At 30.4% G+C, this 19,568-nt stretch overlaps 1 protein-coding gene across 1 annotated transcript; it reads left to right on the forward strand.

Annotated features, from left to right (window-relative positions):
• The first annotated feature begins 8,761 nt into the window (after window positions 1-8,761).
• LOC112019064 (isoeugenol synthase 1) lies at window positions 8,762-12,433 on the forward strand. The gene is given in 6 exon segments (XM_065770693.1): window positions 8,762-8,853; window positions 8,947-9,118; window positions 9,209-9,437; window positions 10,052-10,255; window positions 11,976-12,146; window positions 12,149-12,433. Coding segments are annotated over 6 exon segments (894 nt in total). The 3' UTR covers window positions 12,175-12,433.
• The last annotated feature ends 7,135 nt before the right edge of the window (window positions 12,434-19,568 follow it).

Below are 19,568 nucleotides of genomic sequence, written 5' to 3' on the forward strand. Positions count from 1 at the left end.
AAAAATAAATAAATAATCTCATATCACTCTCTTGGTCCGTTTGTTTGTTTGTGTTGAATAATTATATACTTTACTAGAAGTCATATAGACACATACCTTTGGTGGAACAAATCACTAAATTGTTGGATCTTATTCTTTGCTTGCTTTTCGAACTCTTCATGATCTTCTTTTTGGAATACCTCCAAGTCACAAGAGAGGCTCTAGAGTCTCTTTTAATTTCCACACCCCAAATTCTAGATAACAGTAGACGGTATCCCAGAAATGGCTTACTTTGAACATTGTTGATTTTATTACGTGGATTGAAGAGAACCCTTGCTTCCTTAAGCAAGCTTATCCATGATGTACTTTCCTTTTCGCATCATTAATAAAATTTCAATCTTCATATCAAAAAATAATGTTAGAACCAACTAGGATGAGACACTTCTCCACATCAATATCTAGGTGAAATAATTAATCCCTGTGCTTGTATATATAAAAAAAAAATAATAATAAAAAAAAAAACAAAACATATAATTTAATCAAGCAATGAGAATCTTCTTAAATGAGAATCTTCTTGATTGCACAAGGCAAATGCTGGAGGAAGCCGAGCAAGATCAATGCCAAAGATGCTCCTTGTTTGTTTGTTTGGGTTTTTTTTTTTTTTTTAATTAAATTTTTTGTTAATAAGAAATCCTTATCGAAGAAAACAAACACTAAGCAATAGATACAAAGGAAACAGATCAGTTCTGCACAATAGCATTGACAAAGGCTTATTATGTAAAGACCATCCTGCCAAAACGTGAGCAACATTGTTGGCAACTCTATAAAATAAATCCAATAATAAGAGCAAGCTAAGAGACTACATGCGAAATTGAGATAAGATGCTCATTTGTTAGATTCCCCCACTGGATCAATATCTATACAAAACATATATACTTGTTTATTACTTCTTCCACTTCTCCCCACGTGAATGTCTTCTAATGTAGACAGTATTTTACTTTGAGAAGGATTGGTTTTTTTTATAACAAATTGTTCACATGGGAGAAAATTAGTTTTTAATTATTGAATTAAAGTTGAAAATGCTGTTTTTTTTAGTCGGAGTTTAGTAAGGATGAGGTGTAAAACATGATGTTTTACACCATCTAATTAGAGATTGTCACATTAGTTTTTAATTTAAAACTCAATACATCATACCATACCTAATAACACCACATCAACTTTTTACTTAAAACCTAGAATATGGTGTTTATGTTATCCCGTATAATCACATGTATTTATGTTTTAGTAATATGATAATGTGTTATCTCTTTATTGGAAAGTGTAAACTAAATAGTTTACATTAAGTCCTTATAAAATTAGATCTTTTTTTTTAAAATATTGGCATGATATAGGTATTAGGTAGTGCTTCAATTTAGTTTGATGACGGAGTTTGAATTGGAGTAATCTCATTAGTGGATTACTTTTAATATTGATTATGAAGCAAAACAATTAGAATAAAATTAAAACAATAATAAAATAAATGATATGAATTAAGAATCAACACCTAAGTTTTGCTTGAGTCAATAAACAAAAATAAAATAAATACTACTAAAAAGTAGAATAGAACTTATAAATAATAACAAAAATAAAATAAATTAGTTTTTTAAACCATGCCAAACACATCCTTAATATATCCCAGTTCCACCTTCCCACGTCCTTTCCAAAACGCAGGAGGGTTTTTTTTTTTTTTTTTAAAATTGTTTTGGGGTTAAATAAAATTGAAAAGACATTGAAAATGAAATTAGCCTTTAGATAGACCCAAAGAGTTCTGTCACCCTTCCCATAAAAAACAGAGTACTGTACGTCACCCAAGGATAACCATACATTTAATAGGGGACCTTTACTACTCTCAAATTTAAAATTGGAATTATTCAAAAAAAAAAAAAATTAAATTGGAATCTCCCCACTTTTGGCTTCTTCTGTGTGGGTTTAGATAGAAGGTTTAGTTGCGGTGCGTTTTCTTCCTGTGCGTTTTCTCTTTTTTTGTTTTTTTTTTTTTTGCCGCACTTGTTGACTTTGGGGGGACAAAATACACTGTGCGTGTACTGTGCATGCACTGTTCATGTACTGTTTATGCAATATTTAATATTAAAAGTAGGTCCCACAATACTATTCACACATTTAAAAATTATTTTGCTACAGTATTTTCAGCAACAATCAGTTTTTATCAACTTTCAGCAACAATAAGTGCTATCCAAACAGACCTGTTGATATTTTTTCTGAGTTTACGGTGTCGGTGTGGATTGGATTGAGTTCAAGTGAGACACGTATTGAGTTCAAAAAAAAAAAAAAAAACCCGGTTCAAACTATCCGACCCAACAAAATGTCAAGACCCTAGAAGACCCGGTCAAGCATATCATGCATCGAAAAACGAACAATCATCCCCCGTAACTTATGTCCACGTGTCAGCCTCCCATATAACTATGAAAGAATTTCTCTTTCCTCAAAACATTATTTAAAACAAATCTTGTAATTCTCCTTTTTTTTCCTACTTAAAAGAAAAGAAAAAAGTGATGAGGCGGTAAAATTATGAGGTTTCAAAATTTTGGGTGGCAAGAGTTTTATGAATCAAGTAGGCAAAGGTATACAAATTTTCCCCTTATATTTGAAATCAATAACAATTAAAAGACTTTTATTCTTACAGTTTTTTCCCCTCGTGTCACTTGTTGGAAATATTTTATTCAATAAACAAGTTTTGATACAATAGATAATAACTCGAATAATTTGCAACATAAAAAATAAAAAATAAAAAGTTAAGAACGACTTGACAATGCTATAGAATCACATTGCAAAAGTGTTGTCCTTAAAGGTTGATTTAAGCCACTATATTAAAACTCAGTGCTGCTGGTTCTCTTAGCCAAACAACCCCCAATGATTAGACCATAGCGTCTACTTTTATGATGGACTCACTTCCACTGATGGAGGTTCAAGAACAACCTTCTAATGTCTTTCCATAAAATAAATATAAATTGTAGAAAAATGTGTGGGAGATAAAGAGAATAGAAATGATGTATTTGAAAATATAGAGTAAAAGAAACTTATAGGTATGTGTGTTGTAATGGGTATTATATATAGGCCAATAATGAGAATAATAATTTGTGGTTATTGGTTAGGCAAAAATACATTTTTAGTTCCTACATTTTAGGCCAATTCTCATTTTGGTACCTAAATTGATTTTGTACCTTCCCAAATCCCTAAAAACAGAAAATTGTTTCCATTTTGGTCTCTATCATCAACCCACTAACAGAAAAGTTCTACATGACAAACAAAGTGTATAGGTGACATGTTAAATGCTTACATGGCTAATAAAATAATATTAAATATATCACGACAGTAGCTAACTTAAAAAATTAATTTATTTTAACAAAAAAAATAAGAAAAAGAAAAAGGAAACATAATTAAAAACAAAAAATATATATATTGGAATTTAGATTTGGTGTGTATTTGTATTTGCTTCTGTTGATGTGTGTTTGTGTTTGTGTTTGTATTTGTATTTGTTTATTTTTCTTCTTTCTTTTCAAATAAACTCAAAAAATAAATAAATAATCTCATATCACTCTCTTGGTCCGTTTGTTTGTTTGTGTTGAATAATTATATACTTTACTAGAGGTCATATAGACACATACCTTTGGTGGAACAAATCACTAAATTGCTGGATTTTGTTCTTTGCTTACTTTTCGAACTCTTCATGATCTTCTTTGTGGAATACCTCCAAGTCACAGGAGAGGCTCTAGAGTCTCTCTTAATTTCCACACTCCAAATTCTAGAAAACAGTAGATGGTATCCCAAAGAAATGGCTTACTTTGGACATTGTTGATTTTATTACGTGGATTGAAGAGAACCCTTGCTTCCTTAAGCAAGCTTATCCATGATGTACTTTCCTTTTCGCATCATTAATAAAATTTCAATCTTCATCTCAAAAAATAATGTTAGAACCAACTAGGATGAGACACTTCTCCACATCAATATCTAGGTGAAATAATTAATCCCTGTGCTTGTATAAAAATAAAAATAAAAACATATAATTTAATCAAGCAATGAGAATCTTCTTAAATGAGAATCTTCTTGATTGCACAAGGCAAATGCTGGAGGAAGCCGAGCAAGATCAATGCCAAAGATGCTCCTTGTTTGTTTGTTTGGGTTTTTTTTTTTTTTTTAATTAAATTTTTTGTTAATAAGAAATCCTTATCGAAGAAAACAAACACTAAGCAATAGATACAAAGGAAACAGATCAGTTCTGCACAATAGCATTGACAAAGGCTTATTATGTAAAGACCATCCTGCCAAAACGTGAGCAACATTGTTGGCAACTCTATAAAATAAATCCAATAATAAGAGCAAGCTAAGAGACTACATGCGAAATTGAGATAAGATGCTCATTTGTTAGATTCCCCCACTGGATCAATATCTATACAAAACATATATACTTGTTTATTACTTCTTCCACTTCTCCCCACGTGAATGTTTTCTAATGTAGACAGTATTTTACTTTGAGAAGGATTGGTTTTTTTTATAACAAATTGTTCACATGGGAGAAAATTAGTTTTTAATTGTTGAATTAAAGTTGAAAATGCTGTTTTTTTTAGTCGGAGTTTAGTAAGGATGAGGTGTAAAACATGATGTTTTACACCATCTAATTAGAGATTGTCACATTAGTTTTTAATTTAAAACTCAATACATCATACCATACCTAATAACACCACATCAACTTTTTACTTAAAACCTAGAATATGGTGTTTATGTTATCCCGTATAATCACATGTATTTATGTTTTAGTAATATGATAATGTGTTATCTCTTTATTGGAAAGTGTAAACTAAATAGTTTACATTAAGTCCTTATAAAATTAGATCTTTTTTTTAAAATATTGGCATGATATAGGTATTAGGTAGTGCTTCAATTTAGTTTGATGACGGAGTTTGAATTGGAGTAATCTCATTAGTGGATTACTTTTAATATTGATTATGAAGCAGAACAATTAGAATAAAATTAAAACAATAATAAAATAAATGATATGACTTAAGAATCAACACCTAAGTTTTGCTTGAGTTAATAAACAAAAATAAAATAAATACTACTAAAAAGTAGAATAGAACTTATAAATAATAACAAAAATAAAATAAATTAGTTTTTTAAACCATGCCAAACACATCCTTAATATATCCCAGTTCCACCTTCCCACGTCCTTTCCAAAACGCAGGAGGGTTTTTTTTTTTTAAAATTGTTTTGGGGTTAAATAAAATTGAAAAGACATTGAAAATGAAATTAGCCTTTAGATAGACCCAAAGAGTTCTGTCACCCTTCCCATAAAAAACAGAGTACTGTACGTCACCCAAGGATAACCATACATTTAATAGGGGACCTTTACTACTCTCAAATTTAAAATGGAATTATTAAAAAAAAAAATTTTTAAATTGGAATCTCCCCACTTTTGGCTTCTTCTGTTGGTATTTTTTCTGAGTTTACGGTGTCGGCGTGGATTGGATTGAGTTCAAGTGAGACACGTATTGAGTTCAAAAAAAAAAAAAAGTGAGACACGTGTTGTACTTAATGCGAGAGCAATCAACGGTTGAAATTAAAAATGGTAAAAATTAGTTTTTAAGGTATGTTCGGATAAAATTTATTTTGTTAAAAATTAAAAATATTATAAAAAATAATTTTTAAATATGTGAATAGTATCGTGTGATTTATTTTTAATGAAAGTTTGTTTTAAAAAAAGGTTTGTGTGTCCTGTAAACAGTGCATGAGACCCACTGAAAAGTACTGTCTATCACTTATTTTGTTGGTCAAAAGGTAGTAGGTCCTGTGCACAGTGTATGAGACCCATTAACAAACATGATGGAGCACTTCTTAGTAAAAAAAAAAAAAGAGCTGAAAACACAGATGCCAAAATGCAACCGCTATCTAAACACTGCTTTAATTTCAACTATTAAATAAAAAAATATTAAAAAATAAAAAGTTAAAGTTAAAAAATTTAAAATGTAAAAAAATTTATGAAGGAAGTGATGTAATTGCATAGTGCAAAGTAATTGCACTAGATCTCAATCCGTTAAAAGATTTACCATTTCAATTTTCTTTTCTTTTAATTGATAATGTATTGGTGCACCTTTGGCGCGACCATCACTCCATAAGTACTTGTGGAGTATGAGGTGTAAGAAAATTTCACACACATATACACTTAAATTAAGTTTGAAAAGTATTTTATTTTGTATAAAAAAAAATGTTCAGTTAATGTGTGCCCATAAGTTTTTTTATTTTTGAAAACATTTTCGCAGGAATTAAAAAAGTTGTCATTACTTTTTCAATTCTAAAAAAAAAAATTCTAAAAATAGAAATTAATAAAATCCATAATAATAATTGATGATGTATTGGTAGTGATGTAATTCCTTCTTCCTATAATGGAATTTCTAACTTTTCCATTAAAAAAAAAAAAAATCTCGTTATACAAAACGTGGGCATTAAACAGAAAAAGGACAAAAAAATGTGTACAAGTACCGATCACGTTTATCATATTCTTTTTTTAATGGAAAAGAGGGGCATTAACTCATGGTGTGAAGTATCTTGGACATTCGGGCATTTTACCTTTTTTTTATTTTTTTAATTAACAAAATGCTCTTGTTTCAAAACTATATAGGTGCATGGCCCTGTTTTGATACTCGATGACTTTAAAATCGAGTTACTTAAAGTACTCGATTGGTTTAAAATCGAGTTATGCCCAATCAAACTTTAAAAATAAAAAAAAAAAAAAAAAAAGTGAGACACGTAAAAAAAAAAAAAAAAAAGTGAGACACGTATTGTACTTAATGCGAGAGCAATCAACGGTTGAAATTAAAAATGGTAAAAATTAGTTTTTAAGGTATGTTTGGATAAAATTTATTTTGCTAAAAATTAAAAATATTGCAGAAAAATAATTTTTAAATGTGTGAATAGTATCGTGTGATCTATTTTTAATGAAAGTTTGTTTTAAAAAAATGTTTGTGGGTCCTGTAAACAGTGCATGAGACTCACTGAAAAGCACTGTCTATCGCTTATTTTGTTGGTCAAAAGGTAGTAGGTCCTGTGCACAGTGTATGAGACTCATTGACAAACATGATGGAGCACTTCTTAGTAAAAAAAAAAAAAAGAGCTGAAAACACAAACACCAAAATGCAACCACTATCCAAACACTGCTTTAATTTCAACTATTAAATAAAAAAATATTAAAAAATAAAAAGTTAAAGTTAAAAAATTAAAAATGTAAAAAAATTTATGAAGGAAGTGATGTAATTGCATAGTGCAAAGTAATTGCACTAGATCTCAATCCGTTAAAAGATTTACCATTTCAATTTTCTTTTCTTTTAATTGATAATGTATTGGTGCACCTTTGGCGCAACCATCACTCCACAAGTATAAGTACTTGTGAAGTGTGGGGTGTAAGAAAATTTCACACACATATACACTTAAATTAAGTTTGAAAAGTATTCTATTTTGTATAAAAAAAAAAAAAAAAAAGTTCGGTTAATGTGTGCCCTTAGGGCACACATTAAGATTTTTATTTTTGAAAATATTTTTTCTGGAATTAAAAAAGTTGTCATTACTTTTTCAATTCTCAAAAAAAAAATTTCTAAAAATGGAAATTAATAAAATCCATAATAATAATTGATGATGTATTGGTAGTGATGTAATTCCTCCTTCCTATAATGGAATTTCCAACTTTTCCATTAAAAAAAAAAAAAAAAATCTCGTTATACAAAACGTGGGCATTAAACAGAAAAAGGACAAAAAAATGTGTACAAGGACCGATCACGTTTATCATATTCTTTTTTTTAATGGAAAAGAGGGGCATTAACTCATGGTGTGAAGTATCTTTGGGTGTGTTAGGGTCATCTATTTCGTAACATAATATTTTTACAAAGCACACAACTCGAATCAAGTGACTTTTTGACCCGCAAATATGACTTAGTTTGAGGCTCTTACTAACACGCCATGCTTATTTTAAAATAAACCTTGATAATGGAAGGGTTTAAAATAAAAAAAAAAAAAAAAAGACTTTGCCTTTTTGAAAGACTATCAGTGGAGGTGAAATTTACATATAAATTTATTGTTTTTTCTTACCAGCACCTTTTATTAATAGTTTTTTTTTTTTTTTATAGAAATACTTAGTGCCTAGGGAGTTACCAACTTGTCCAAATGTTGTGGTTGTTGTTGAGATCAATAGTTGTTACTACCAATATGAACATTTATAATTATGAGCCTAGCTAGTTAGACATATTAAGAAATATTAAGTATTAAATTATATATGGTCTTTTTTAAAAATAATTCATTAGTAAGTAAGCAAATCAAAATGGTTTTACGTGCTTTTCTTGATATTTATATACAATTTGACTTCATTTCTTTAAAATTACAAAACTTTTGCTCAACTTGGTGTTAGTTTTTGTGACTAGTCAACAAGTACAACTTTAACCCATGTAGCTAACCAATTATTATCATAATGTTAAATTCTTTTTTAATACAAGTTGATTGAAAGAAACGAAATTAGTCAACCAACATTTCTCTATATAAAGGTGTATTCTACTTTTTCAAAAATTGCCGAGTCCCACATCTGCAACTACACCCATACCTAAATCCAAAAACACACCCGTGCTTCATAAATCTTTATCCCCTTCAAGCCACGTCACTCATACCATGCCTCTAATATGTAGCCTTTATTAGCTATATTTCTAGCCACGAGGCTCTATCATCTTCAGACATAGTTTTTCAGGGCATGCCTATAATCATTAGTTGCCACAAGTATGATATTCATCGTCTTCATCATTCAAGCCTCAATCATCATGTGCATCCAACAGGATTTGCAGTGTATTTTTTTTTTTTTTTTTTTTTTTTTTTTTTTTTACAAACTTCATTTTAGTTCTTTTTTTAGTAGTATCATGGTTATGAAATCCATATTAGATTTTTAAAACTCAAAGAAAATGATTTGATTAAACAGGGTGACTTGGACGAGCATGAAAAGCTTGTAGCAGCACTTAGTCAAGTGGATGTTGTGATTTCTACCTTGGCTGTTCCTCAACATCTTGAGCAATTCAAAATAATCAAAGCCATGAAAGGAGCTGGAAATATAAAGGTACTATCCCTCCCTTTTGTTTATTTGCTTATAACAAATAGGTTTTAATAGCTTTATCCTAATATGTATGCATGCATGTGTGTGTATCAGAGATTTGTTCCATCAGAATTTGGAAACGAAGTTGATAGAGTGAGTGGATTGCCTCCTTTTGAGGCTTTGCTTGCAAACAAAAGGAGGATCAGAAGGGCAACTGAAGAGGCTGGAATTTCATACACTTATGTGTCTGCAAACTCATTTGCAGCCTATTTTGTTGACTATTTGCTTCATCCTCATGAAAACAGAGATGAAGTTGTTGTTTATGGAAGTGGTGAAGCCAAGGGTAGGTTTAGTTTTCCTTCCTTAACTTCGTCGAATTCGAAGATAATTCTAGCTATACCATTTTCAATGATGGTGAATTGGCTATTATTCAAGTGGATGAATTATTCTTTAGGTGCCAATATCACAACGTTAAATAAAACGGATCTTTTCAGAATTTAAGGGTAAATAAGCAGACTTATTTGACCTATCAAGTCATGAAGTGGGAACCATGCACAAATGCCAAAAGGCATATTGCGACTAGTCATTTATGTTCTTTCAATCATAAAATGGTGACATAGTTACAATTTATCTTCTGTCACGGAGGTCTTATCACTATTTAGTCTAAAAAAATATTAATTGTAATATTTGAATCTCTAAAATTTAGACTAAAAGAAATTGTTAAGATTCTATTTAAAATATTTTTAATGGTTTCATTTTAATCCAAACTTTAAGGATTCAAAATATGTGTGAGACTAAATTGTGATTATGTCAAATCAAAAGGGATAAATTGTTTGTCCACAAACCGCAGAATCTGTTAATTTCGAATGAAACTTTAACAATATCATTTTAATTAACAATTTCTTTATGCTTTTTTGCTCACTTTATTTTTGTTTTTGTGGTATTTTGTTTATGCAGCCGTGTTAAATTATGAGGAGGATGTAGCAGCCTATACAGTAAAAGCAGCCACAGATCCAAGGGTGGGCAATAGGGTAATTGTTTATAGGCCACCAGGAAACATCGTTTCTCAATTGGATTTGATTTCTTCATGGGAGAAAAAGACAGGACGTACTCTAAAAAAAATCAACATGCCTGAAGAGGAAATAGTGAAGCTCTCTGAGAGTGAGAAATCTTCTCTCTTTAATATATATCTAGGAATGCTTGGTCTTTGCACAATTCTGGCACTCCCTTCAAATGTCAATATTTATAGTATAAAGAGTCCTCTTAACGAGTATTATTAACAAATATAAAAGCAGCGGTATGATACCATGTTTAAAGAAAATATAAAAGTACTGTAAGAAAAGTTTTTTTTTTTTTTAATAAAAGTTTTCTAAAAATATATCTTAAACTAATACTCTAAAGATATTCGATCATTTTTCTCAAGTCTTAATAATCAATAATATTGCTTATTCCAATCATGTTTAATCAATTATAGTTCTACATCTAAGTAACATTTCTTCATCCCTTTATTTCAATTTGAGTGTGATATATGTGGTGATTAGGAAATTTATTGTAGTTTTGAACCCAACTTAAAATTAAATTAAATCAACTTTGATTTTATTTTCTTTTTTTAAATGGGAGGGAAGGGAAGTGGGGTAGGTGCATCCGGCTAGAAAGCCATTGGCAACTAATATTATTCTTTAGATATTTTAATCTAAGTTAACTAGTTTTAGTTTTTAGTTGACATAGTTTTAATAAAAAAATTCAGGTTTAGAATTTGCTCTCCCATTTTTTTTTTTTTTTAAACCTTAAATTTTTAGGAGTACCGATTATCTATGTTCTACAAATTGTTAAACAGTACTCACAGGAAGATTCAATTTTTTTTTTCTTTTTTATAGAATATTTGTCATATAATGAATTTTTTTTTCTTCTTGGTGTCGCCATTTTTGACAACAGTCAACAAAGACGTCCATTTGTAATTATGAAGATTGCAAACTACTTTTTGAAGAGATGAGGAGATGCCTTTTTTTTTTTTTTTTTTTGTTTTTAGTAAAAATGATTAGGACATAATCATAGTAGTTTTTAACTGCTCTCAAATTAAGGCCTCATTTAAGGAGAAATAACAGGATGTTAGGAGGTGATGGGTGACTTATAAGGAGATGCTTGTCCCTTTGAGATAGTAGCTCCTGAAAACACCATTTTTACCTCAACTTTTTACATATAATATTTTTTTATACCACTCACAATTATCTATTTCAATATATTATACACAAAATTGTGTATAACTTGTGTATAATCCATAAAAAAACTAGGAGAGATTAAATGGGGTTTAGGTTCGTTGTTGCCATTTTTTACAGAGTACAAACACATCAAAAAATCAGTTATTTACGATTGGAAACTACTTTTTGAAGAGGACCAAGAGGTAATTAAGAGATGCTTCTCCTTTGTCATGGTTAACTTTTATTATTTTTCTTTTTTGGTGAGACGACTCGATCCCGAAACTAAACGACAAGAAAAAGGTATGTGACAACCGACAATACATGGGGACTAAAGTCCACTTTTCTTTTCTTTCTATTTCAAACTTGATATAATGCAAATGTTGAATGCTATGCAATATTGACTGCATCTCCGAAACGACCAAAACAAAACCGAATACTTGCACGTAGACATGTGCAGCTTTTCCTCTGTCGCCTCGCTAGCCTGGCCTCGGCTAGTAGTTTATTAAGAGAATCCATGTTGAATACATTAATTAATTTATTGTTGCTGTTTACATTAATTAGATTGATGAAAAATTAGGAGCCATAGTTATTACACACTCCGTGTAAAACTTGATAACTGATAAACTTGATAATATGATATTACTTAAGATTGTAAACTCAAATTATTGTTCCTTCCTTTGCAGCACTACCATTCCCGGACAGTGTACCTGTGGCTATCCTTCACAACATATTCATCAAAGGGGATCAGACAAGCTTTGAACTCACTGCTAATGACTTGGAGGCCTCCCAATTATATCCTGATCACAAGTACACTTCAGTCGATGCCCTCCTTGACACTTGCTTGGTGAATCCCCCAAGCCCAAATTAGCTGCATTTGCATAAAAAGAACTATCGTTTTACTTTTTCTTCCAAAGCTCGCCCAACAATAGTGCTCTCATTTTATGGAAAAAAAAAAAAATATGAGCTCCACTTCAATGAATGTATCTCGTATCATTTCCTCGTACCACTAATTCCTCTTTCTCTCTCTCATGTATTTTTGTGTACAAGAATTGAGAAATGGCTTCTCTCTCTCTTGTATTATTGTGTACTACTATTAAAAATATTAGACCATGTCCTGCCTACATGTGTGGATACTTTATAATTTCTTTTCAAAATAATTTTTAATTATTCTTCATTATTAGTAAATAATTAAAAATAAATAAAATTTATTAAGAATAACATAGTTAAGAATATAAATATATTATCAGAGTAAATTCACAATTATTTAATTATTTCATCCAACCTAACTCCTATCCAGCAATAGGATGAGAAATAGATATGAAACTAAACAGTTCATCAACATGGGGAAAAAAAACCATAAATGCTTTTCAAAATACCAAATCAATATGAAGTACATTCCTTCAAGTAATTACTGAATTTTATCTTATACTAGCTACAACAGTGTGACTAATTCTCAAGGTATTACTTGTTATTGACTTTTTTAATAAATAAACCAAAATGATTAGTAATTGTAAGAGTAAATTCTTTTAATGGAAGCTAAAGGGGATAGTGGGAAATGAACCATAGTTCGTTGGTGCAACTCAGAAATCATGAGAGGGTGATTAGATTTCTAACAAAATGATGATTAAAAAACTATCTAAACCTCAAGGAATCTGTCCACAGTGGTAGTACACCCTTAAAACTCAGAGGGGATGTATGACGGTGTTTTGGTAGAGTTTCGTATAGTAAGCCTAAGGTTCTAGAGCCTTTGAAATGGTGATGGAGGGTGATATTTATAGAGTGCTTAGAGCATCTCTAGTAGACTCTCCAAATTTTTGTATTGTTTGGAGAGTAAACAGTTACGAGCCCATTTGGTCATGGATTTCAAAATTGTTGTTTAAAATGATGTGAAAATTGTAGTTTAAATAGTGTTGTTGAAATACGTGTTTTTAGTGTTTAAAAAACAAAACAAAAAATGTGTTTGGTATCATAATTTAAATAAAATGTTTCAGTGTTCAAAAACAGAAATATGTGTTTAGTATTTGTGTTTGATTAAAAAAAAAAAAAAAAAAAAAAAAACCTAACTAGGTGGACTTTGGGATTCGGCGTGCAGACTTTGGGATAATTATGAGAGGAAGTGATGAGACATACCTGACCAGGTGGACCCTTACCATTTTCAAAATAATTACCCAATTGCCACTGAGAACCCTTGTTTTGTTGTTTAAAAATAGACCAAAGCATTTCAAAACTGTGTGTTTGAAAACCGGTTTTGGAACAATGTTTTCAAAACAACCTGTGTTGAAAATGGATGACCAAACACGTTTTTCTTTTTTTGAACACATATGTTTAGTGTTTAAACACTGAACACATGTGTTTAAACTAGATGACCAAACGATCTTTACATTTACCTTTTACTTACTTACATTTTGAAATATACTTTCCAACCGACTTTCTATTTTTTCTCTATCTCATTTAAATATTATTTCTTCATTTATTTTTTATTATTTCTTTGTTCCTTTTTTAATTTTTCTTTATTTATTCTCGACTATATTTTCTAACTCTCAACGAGTAAAAATTTTAAAATTGTGGTTGGTTTTTTTTTTTTTTTCAATGGATCTCTTGAAGCACTTGAGATAACAAATAATATAATCATGAGTTATTAGTTTTTATTTATTCATTTTTATTTTTCAACAATCATACTTTCCAATGGTTTTTTTAATGATCATATTTGTCATGCTTGCATTATTTTTCATTTATCAAATCTATGTAATTTGGAATGAATTTATGCGTTAAATTTTTCACAACTTATTTTTTTTAGATTATTATTATTATTAATTTTATTTGTGGGTTCCAGTTAGTTCAACTGGTAAAGTCTCTAATGATTGTATAAGAGATCTAGGATTTAATCTCCGTCTACACCAAAAACTGATTGGTGTCTTAATCTGATGATAAGTTATCATCAAGAGCAAACGCCATAGGTTAAACTCTCTCCAAAAAAAAAAAAAAACTCAATTTTATTTCAACCTACTAATTTTAAAGACCACACATTTTCACAACCAATTCATTACTCATCTTCAACCATTCTTTTTATCAAAAAAAAAAAAAAAAAAGGTGAAAATCCCATTTTGGTCCCTACATTTTAGCGTCACAGTCAATTCGGTCCTTACATAAGTTATATTTTGGTAACAGTCAATTTGATCTAAGGGTCATCAATGGGCCGGGTCGGGCTGGCCCGGCCCATTTTTACTTGGCCAAAGCACAATGGGCTGGGCATAATGGGCTATTAACTAGTTAACGGGCTGGATCGGGCTGGGCCGAAAGAGAAAACCCCAGCCCATGACCCTGCCATGGGCAATGCCCATTTTGTTTTTAATGGGCTAGGTTACTAAGTTGGGCCTAATGGGCTACCCATGAGATTGTGTTAGCATATTATTTTATTATTTTTAAAAATAAATAATCAATTTTTAATAAGGAATAATCAATCTAGTTTTTTTTTAAAGGAAAGAATCAAAGAATTTAATACTTAATTACAATTTTTTTTATTGTCAAATCTATTTAATTTTTTTAAAAATAAGGCTTCTAATAGTTTTTATTTTTTTATCTTTAATAAAAAAAATCAAATGGTTAATTCAAATTTGCTAGACTACTAGAAAAATATATATTTAGTAAACTAAGTTTAGCACAATTACTTTAAATATCTTAATGGTTGGGAGAGTTTTCTTAAGAAATTTTATTACAATATCTCAAGATCAATCCTTCATACACTTCTTATATATTTTTGTTAAAAATTCTAAGTTATTGGAATGGGCAACGGGTTGGGCCAACGGGCTGGGCTACTGGGCTAGCCCACCGGGTGCCCATGGGCATAAAAACTAGCCCACAGCCTAACCCANAAGCTTGAAGGAGAGAGATTAGAGGCGGATTTTGTTGGTGGCCAAGAACAAAGTTTAGCTCTGATACATGTTAAATATGGGAAAATAGATACGGAAGCAGAAGTGTAAAATAAAATAATACAAGAACACAAAGGGCTACCTAATTTAACTTAACAGCTTACATCCAACGTGTATATATATAGTAAGCTAAACCTTAGGCTAATATCAATACTTAATAGACTTGTAGTACAAGTAGAAAGCTTGACTTACGCACAAAGTAAGATTAGGTTTGGCTCTATATTATTGGGCTAATATATCTCTAACAAAATAATAATTTTCCCAACATATTTGTGAGCCTACATAGTGACCACAGATATGGGTACTCAAGTGTTTTTTTTTTTTTTTTCTTCTCATTTTTTTAAGAAAAATTTAGTAAGTAATTATAGATTAAGATGTGTGTACTTTAATGTATGAGAAAGTGGGTCAGTTATTAAGATTTTACTCAACAGTTTATAAGACAACTTGAATTTATCCGTAAATGGTAAAATAAATTTTAAATCTTAGTATACAACTCAACTAAAATTAATTTGCCTAACTCGCCCAACTCACTTAATTGAAATCATCCAAATTTTCAATTAACCCGCCATTTTTAGAGGTTGGTGGGTTGGCAATAGTTTAGAATTTTTTCAACCCGCCAATGGCAAATTAGTTGAAATTTTTTCCCTCAACCTGCCCAATTCGACCTGTGCACAACCTTATTTGAGGTTGCGCAACTAGCAGCAATGAAGGTTCAAATTAGCTTGTGAAAGCCCCACACAGACTTTCAACAACTTGAACTTAAGGTTGCATGATTGGAGACGATGATTTCTTATTATCCCACACTAAGAGGGCGTTTGGCCTCTGCGTTTTCAGTGTGCGTCCACATTTGAGTTTTTTCCTTTTTTTTTTCTTTTTTTTTTCCCCTACCAGTGAACAGTAAAATCACATGATTTTACTGTGCAGGGGCAAAAAAACACTGTTTATGCACTGTTTAGCACTGTTCACAGCACTGTTCACGCACTAAAAAATATTAAAAATGAGTCTCACGGTACTATTTACACATTTAAAAATTATTTTGCTACAGTGTTTTCAATTTTCAGTTTTTAATTTCAACAACAATAAATTCAATCCAAACGAATCCTAAATATCCCAACAGAAGATGAAGTCAATGCAATTCAAGTGGTACAGGTAGCTGGCCTAAAGCTAAAAAACTCATTGGTTTAGCCTATGTTTGTCGATGAAATGGTAATATGGTTAGTTCCCAATGCATATTTTGGCATCTGTAAATTTTGAACTTGATGATTTTGGATTTTGGCATTTGAACACTGTAAACAATTATAGCTAGGTAAGTTTATAAATATTTAATCTTTTTTGGCTAATTTAAGAGCATAATTATTTTTATATTCTTGATTGTATGTTGATTTAATTTGCTTTTACTTTTGCATGATTTTCATTTCAATAGTTGTCAAAGCAAATGATGTTATATTTTATATCATTTTTTTATTATAAGTTTTCCAAATAATTTTTTTATATAAATTGTATAAAAATATATAGTGAATATTAGTAGAATAATTAATATATGGTATAAATGCATTCACCCGCAATTAATAGCCAACATTTGAATCTTTTTTTTTTCATTTTAATGTGATATATTTTCATAATATGGATATTTATTAAAATTTAAATCATAATTATTCAATATTTAATCGAAGAAGAATTGAACCAAAATTTGAACTATTAATATAATAAAATAAATAACCAAATTTAGGGTTAATTAATAGTTTAGTCCCAAAGGATTACCTAAGGGTTGGAAAAGGGCTACTTTCTCCACACACACACACACACTTTCTCCACACACACACACACACACACAAAAAGCGTTGGAAAAGGGCTAGGTTGGGTTGGGCCTAATAGGCCTTTGATTAGTCAATGAGCTGGGCTAGAAGGGAAAATCCAGCCCATGGTTTTAAATGGTTTTTTCTTAATTTTTTTTTTAAAATGTTCAATGGTTTGTTTTTATAAAAAAATTAAAGTTACCAAGTTACTAGCAAATATTTAGTAAGGTGGTTGTAATTCATGAGCACGGATGGACGAAGGGTGTGATTGGTGAAGTTCAATCATCAAGTTTGAGTGGGGAAGATTGAAAATAGAATGAAATGTTATTTACATGGAATAAAAGAGATAAAATAGCTAGAAGTTGGAACTTGCAAGATGTATTTGCAAAAATTGTTAATTAAAATAACCACAACCATATCATGTTATAAGTGCACGATATTCTTCACAACTTATAAGTGTTAAGCTATAACTTATAAGTGATGCAACAACACTTTCATATTATCTTACTACAAATAAAATTTTTATTTATGCATCAATTACAACATATTACCCTTCTTTTTATTAGAAAATTTTTGTGTCGCTTGATTTTATTTATATCATTAATAATACTACTAATTTGTGGCTCCTGTTTTTTTTTTTTAATAAATAAATGTATTTCCTTTGGCTTTCAAGTTCTTTTTATCTCAAATATAATTTTGTATATCTTTTCAAAGCAATTGATTTATTTATATAACATATAAGGTAAATTGTATCTTACTATCTTTCCACCTTAAAATTATTAGATTACTTATATATTTTAAATGAGTCTTGTAATTGTTAACATACATCATCATTATTGATGATTTTTCATTTTATTATTTATTGAAAGCTGAATGTTATGATCTTTAATCCGATCATCAGGACCTTCTCAACAATCATATATAAGATCTCAATTTTAACATTTGTTAAAGAAAAAATAGAGGGCGGAGGAGAACAATATGAAGAGACTTGTTGAAAAGTTATTATTAAATAAACCGAGGAAGACTCCTATTTTAATTCCATTATTCTCATTGTTGTAACACCAAACAAAACGCACCACCAGCGAAATTTTCGCCTGGCATTTAGATATCATAGATTTAAGTAGCTTTATATATAGAAACGATTGTTTCTACTCATTACATAGATAGGTTGAAAATAAATTCACACTGCTCTTCATGAACATGTAAAAGATGTATTAGTCGATCGGCTACCTAATATAGAAACTAATTTATATCCTAAAGGTATGCACCATTGAAAAACATGGTGCCTCCGTGCCTGTGGAAAACGGGTCAATGGCAACTGGTAAGTGAAGCAACCTTTTGCATCTTCTGAAAAAGTTATGAGCTTCACCAAACATGCATGGGGATGGATGTTTTTTAGAATATGGTTGACATAATCAACTCTTGGACAAAAGCAGCTTTCTTCCTTTTCTCTTCTTTATCCTGTTCATGATCTTCGTGCAGTGAAGACGGCACAATGCTGCACAAACAAGAAGCATCAGTAACATCACCTAGCATCGTATTCCATTCTCTTTTTTTTTTTTTTTTTTTTTTTTTGGTTAACAAAAATGAGGGCGTTTATGGTTGTATTAAACCCCCAGGCAGGGTGCCGGAATGGTAGAGGTGAGGATCGCGGGATCACTTGCCACCCGTGCAGGATATTATAAACAGTATAAACAGTATTTAACGAATCATCACACCTATAAACAGTATTTAACGAATCAAATATAAGTTCTAGATTAATTCAAAGCCATCCTAAAAGCACATCAATGGAACTGCAGATGAGACTTCAGTGATATCGAAAGAGCTAAAAAATATGCATGTTTATTCGATAGTATATTATCAACTAAGGGATTCTAATTTTAAAAAATTAATAAAGTATGCAATCTAGCACATTAACATCAAGAAATAATAGAAAAGAATTAGGCAGACTCCCTACTGCTCCACTTTTTGAAACAGGTGATTGGACAAATAAAAAACTTCAGATAAACGAGTGCACTGACTTCATCATGTTTATCCAAAGCCATATTAGTGCCAGAGATGAAAAGTTAAGGGGCCACTTCCTAAACAACTGTGGTTAAGGCATGAAGAAATGAAATGACTGAAAGTCATGATTTCCAATATACACTGTGGAAGCATGCTAAATTGTTGGTTGCTGGTTATTACAAACCCTACAAATCACAATCAACTGAAGCTAAGCTAATAAACAAAGCCTTAAAACTAGAGAAGAATAAATAGAAACAAAAATTATGGATACCCTTTGTGCACTCAAAACACACACACACAGGAATTTAAAGAACCAAACCCCATTGACCAGATAACTTAACAAAAGAAAAGGATAGAGGCCCTCAATAATTAGCAATCTTGTAAACCAAGCAAATAAGGAACAAAATGGGAGCATGATACCTTAAAAGAGGTTTTGTGAAACTTGAGATGAGATTAGTTGTGAGCAGATGAAAATAGTTAAGCCTCATTAGAAAAGGATTAAAAATTAGAAGTTGCAAATAAATGTCCAGATTGAACTTTAAACAAT

This window comes from Quercus suber, unplaced genomic scaffold (genome assembly GCF_002906115.3).
Source record: "Quercus suber isolate HL8 unplaced genomic scaffold, Cork oak 2.0 scaffold_34, whole genome shotgun sequence".
Taxonomy (NCBI): domain Eukaryota; kingdom Viridiplantae; phylum Streptophyta; class Magnoliopsida; order Fagales; family Fagaceae; genus Quercus; species Quercus suber.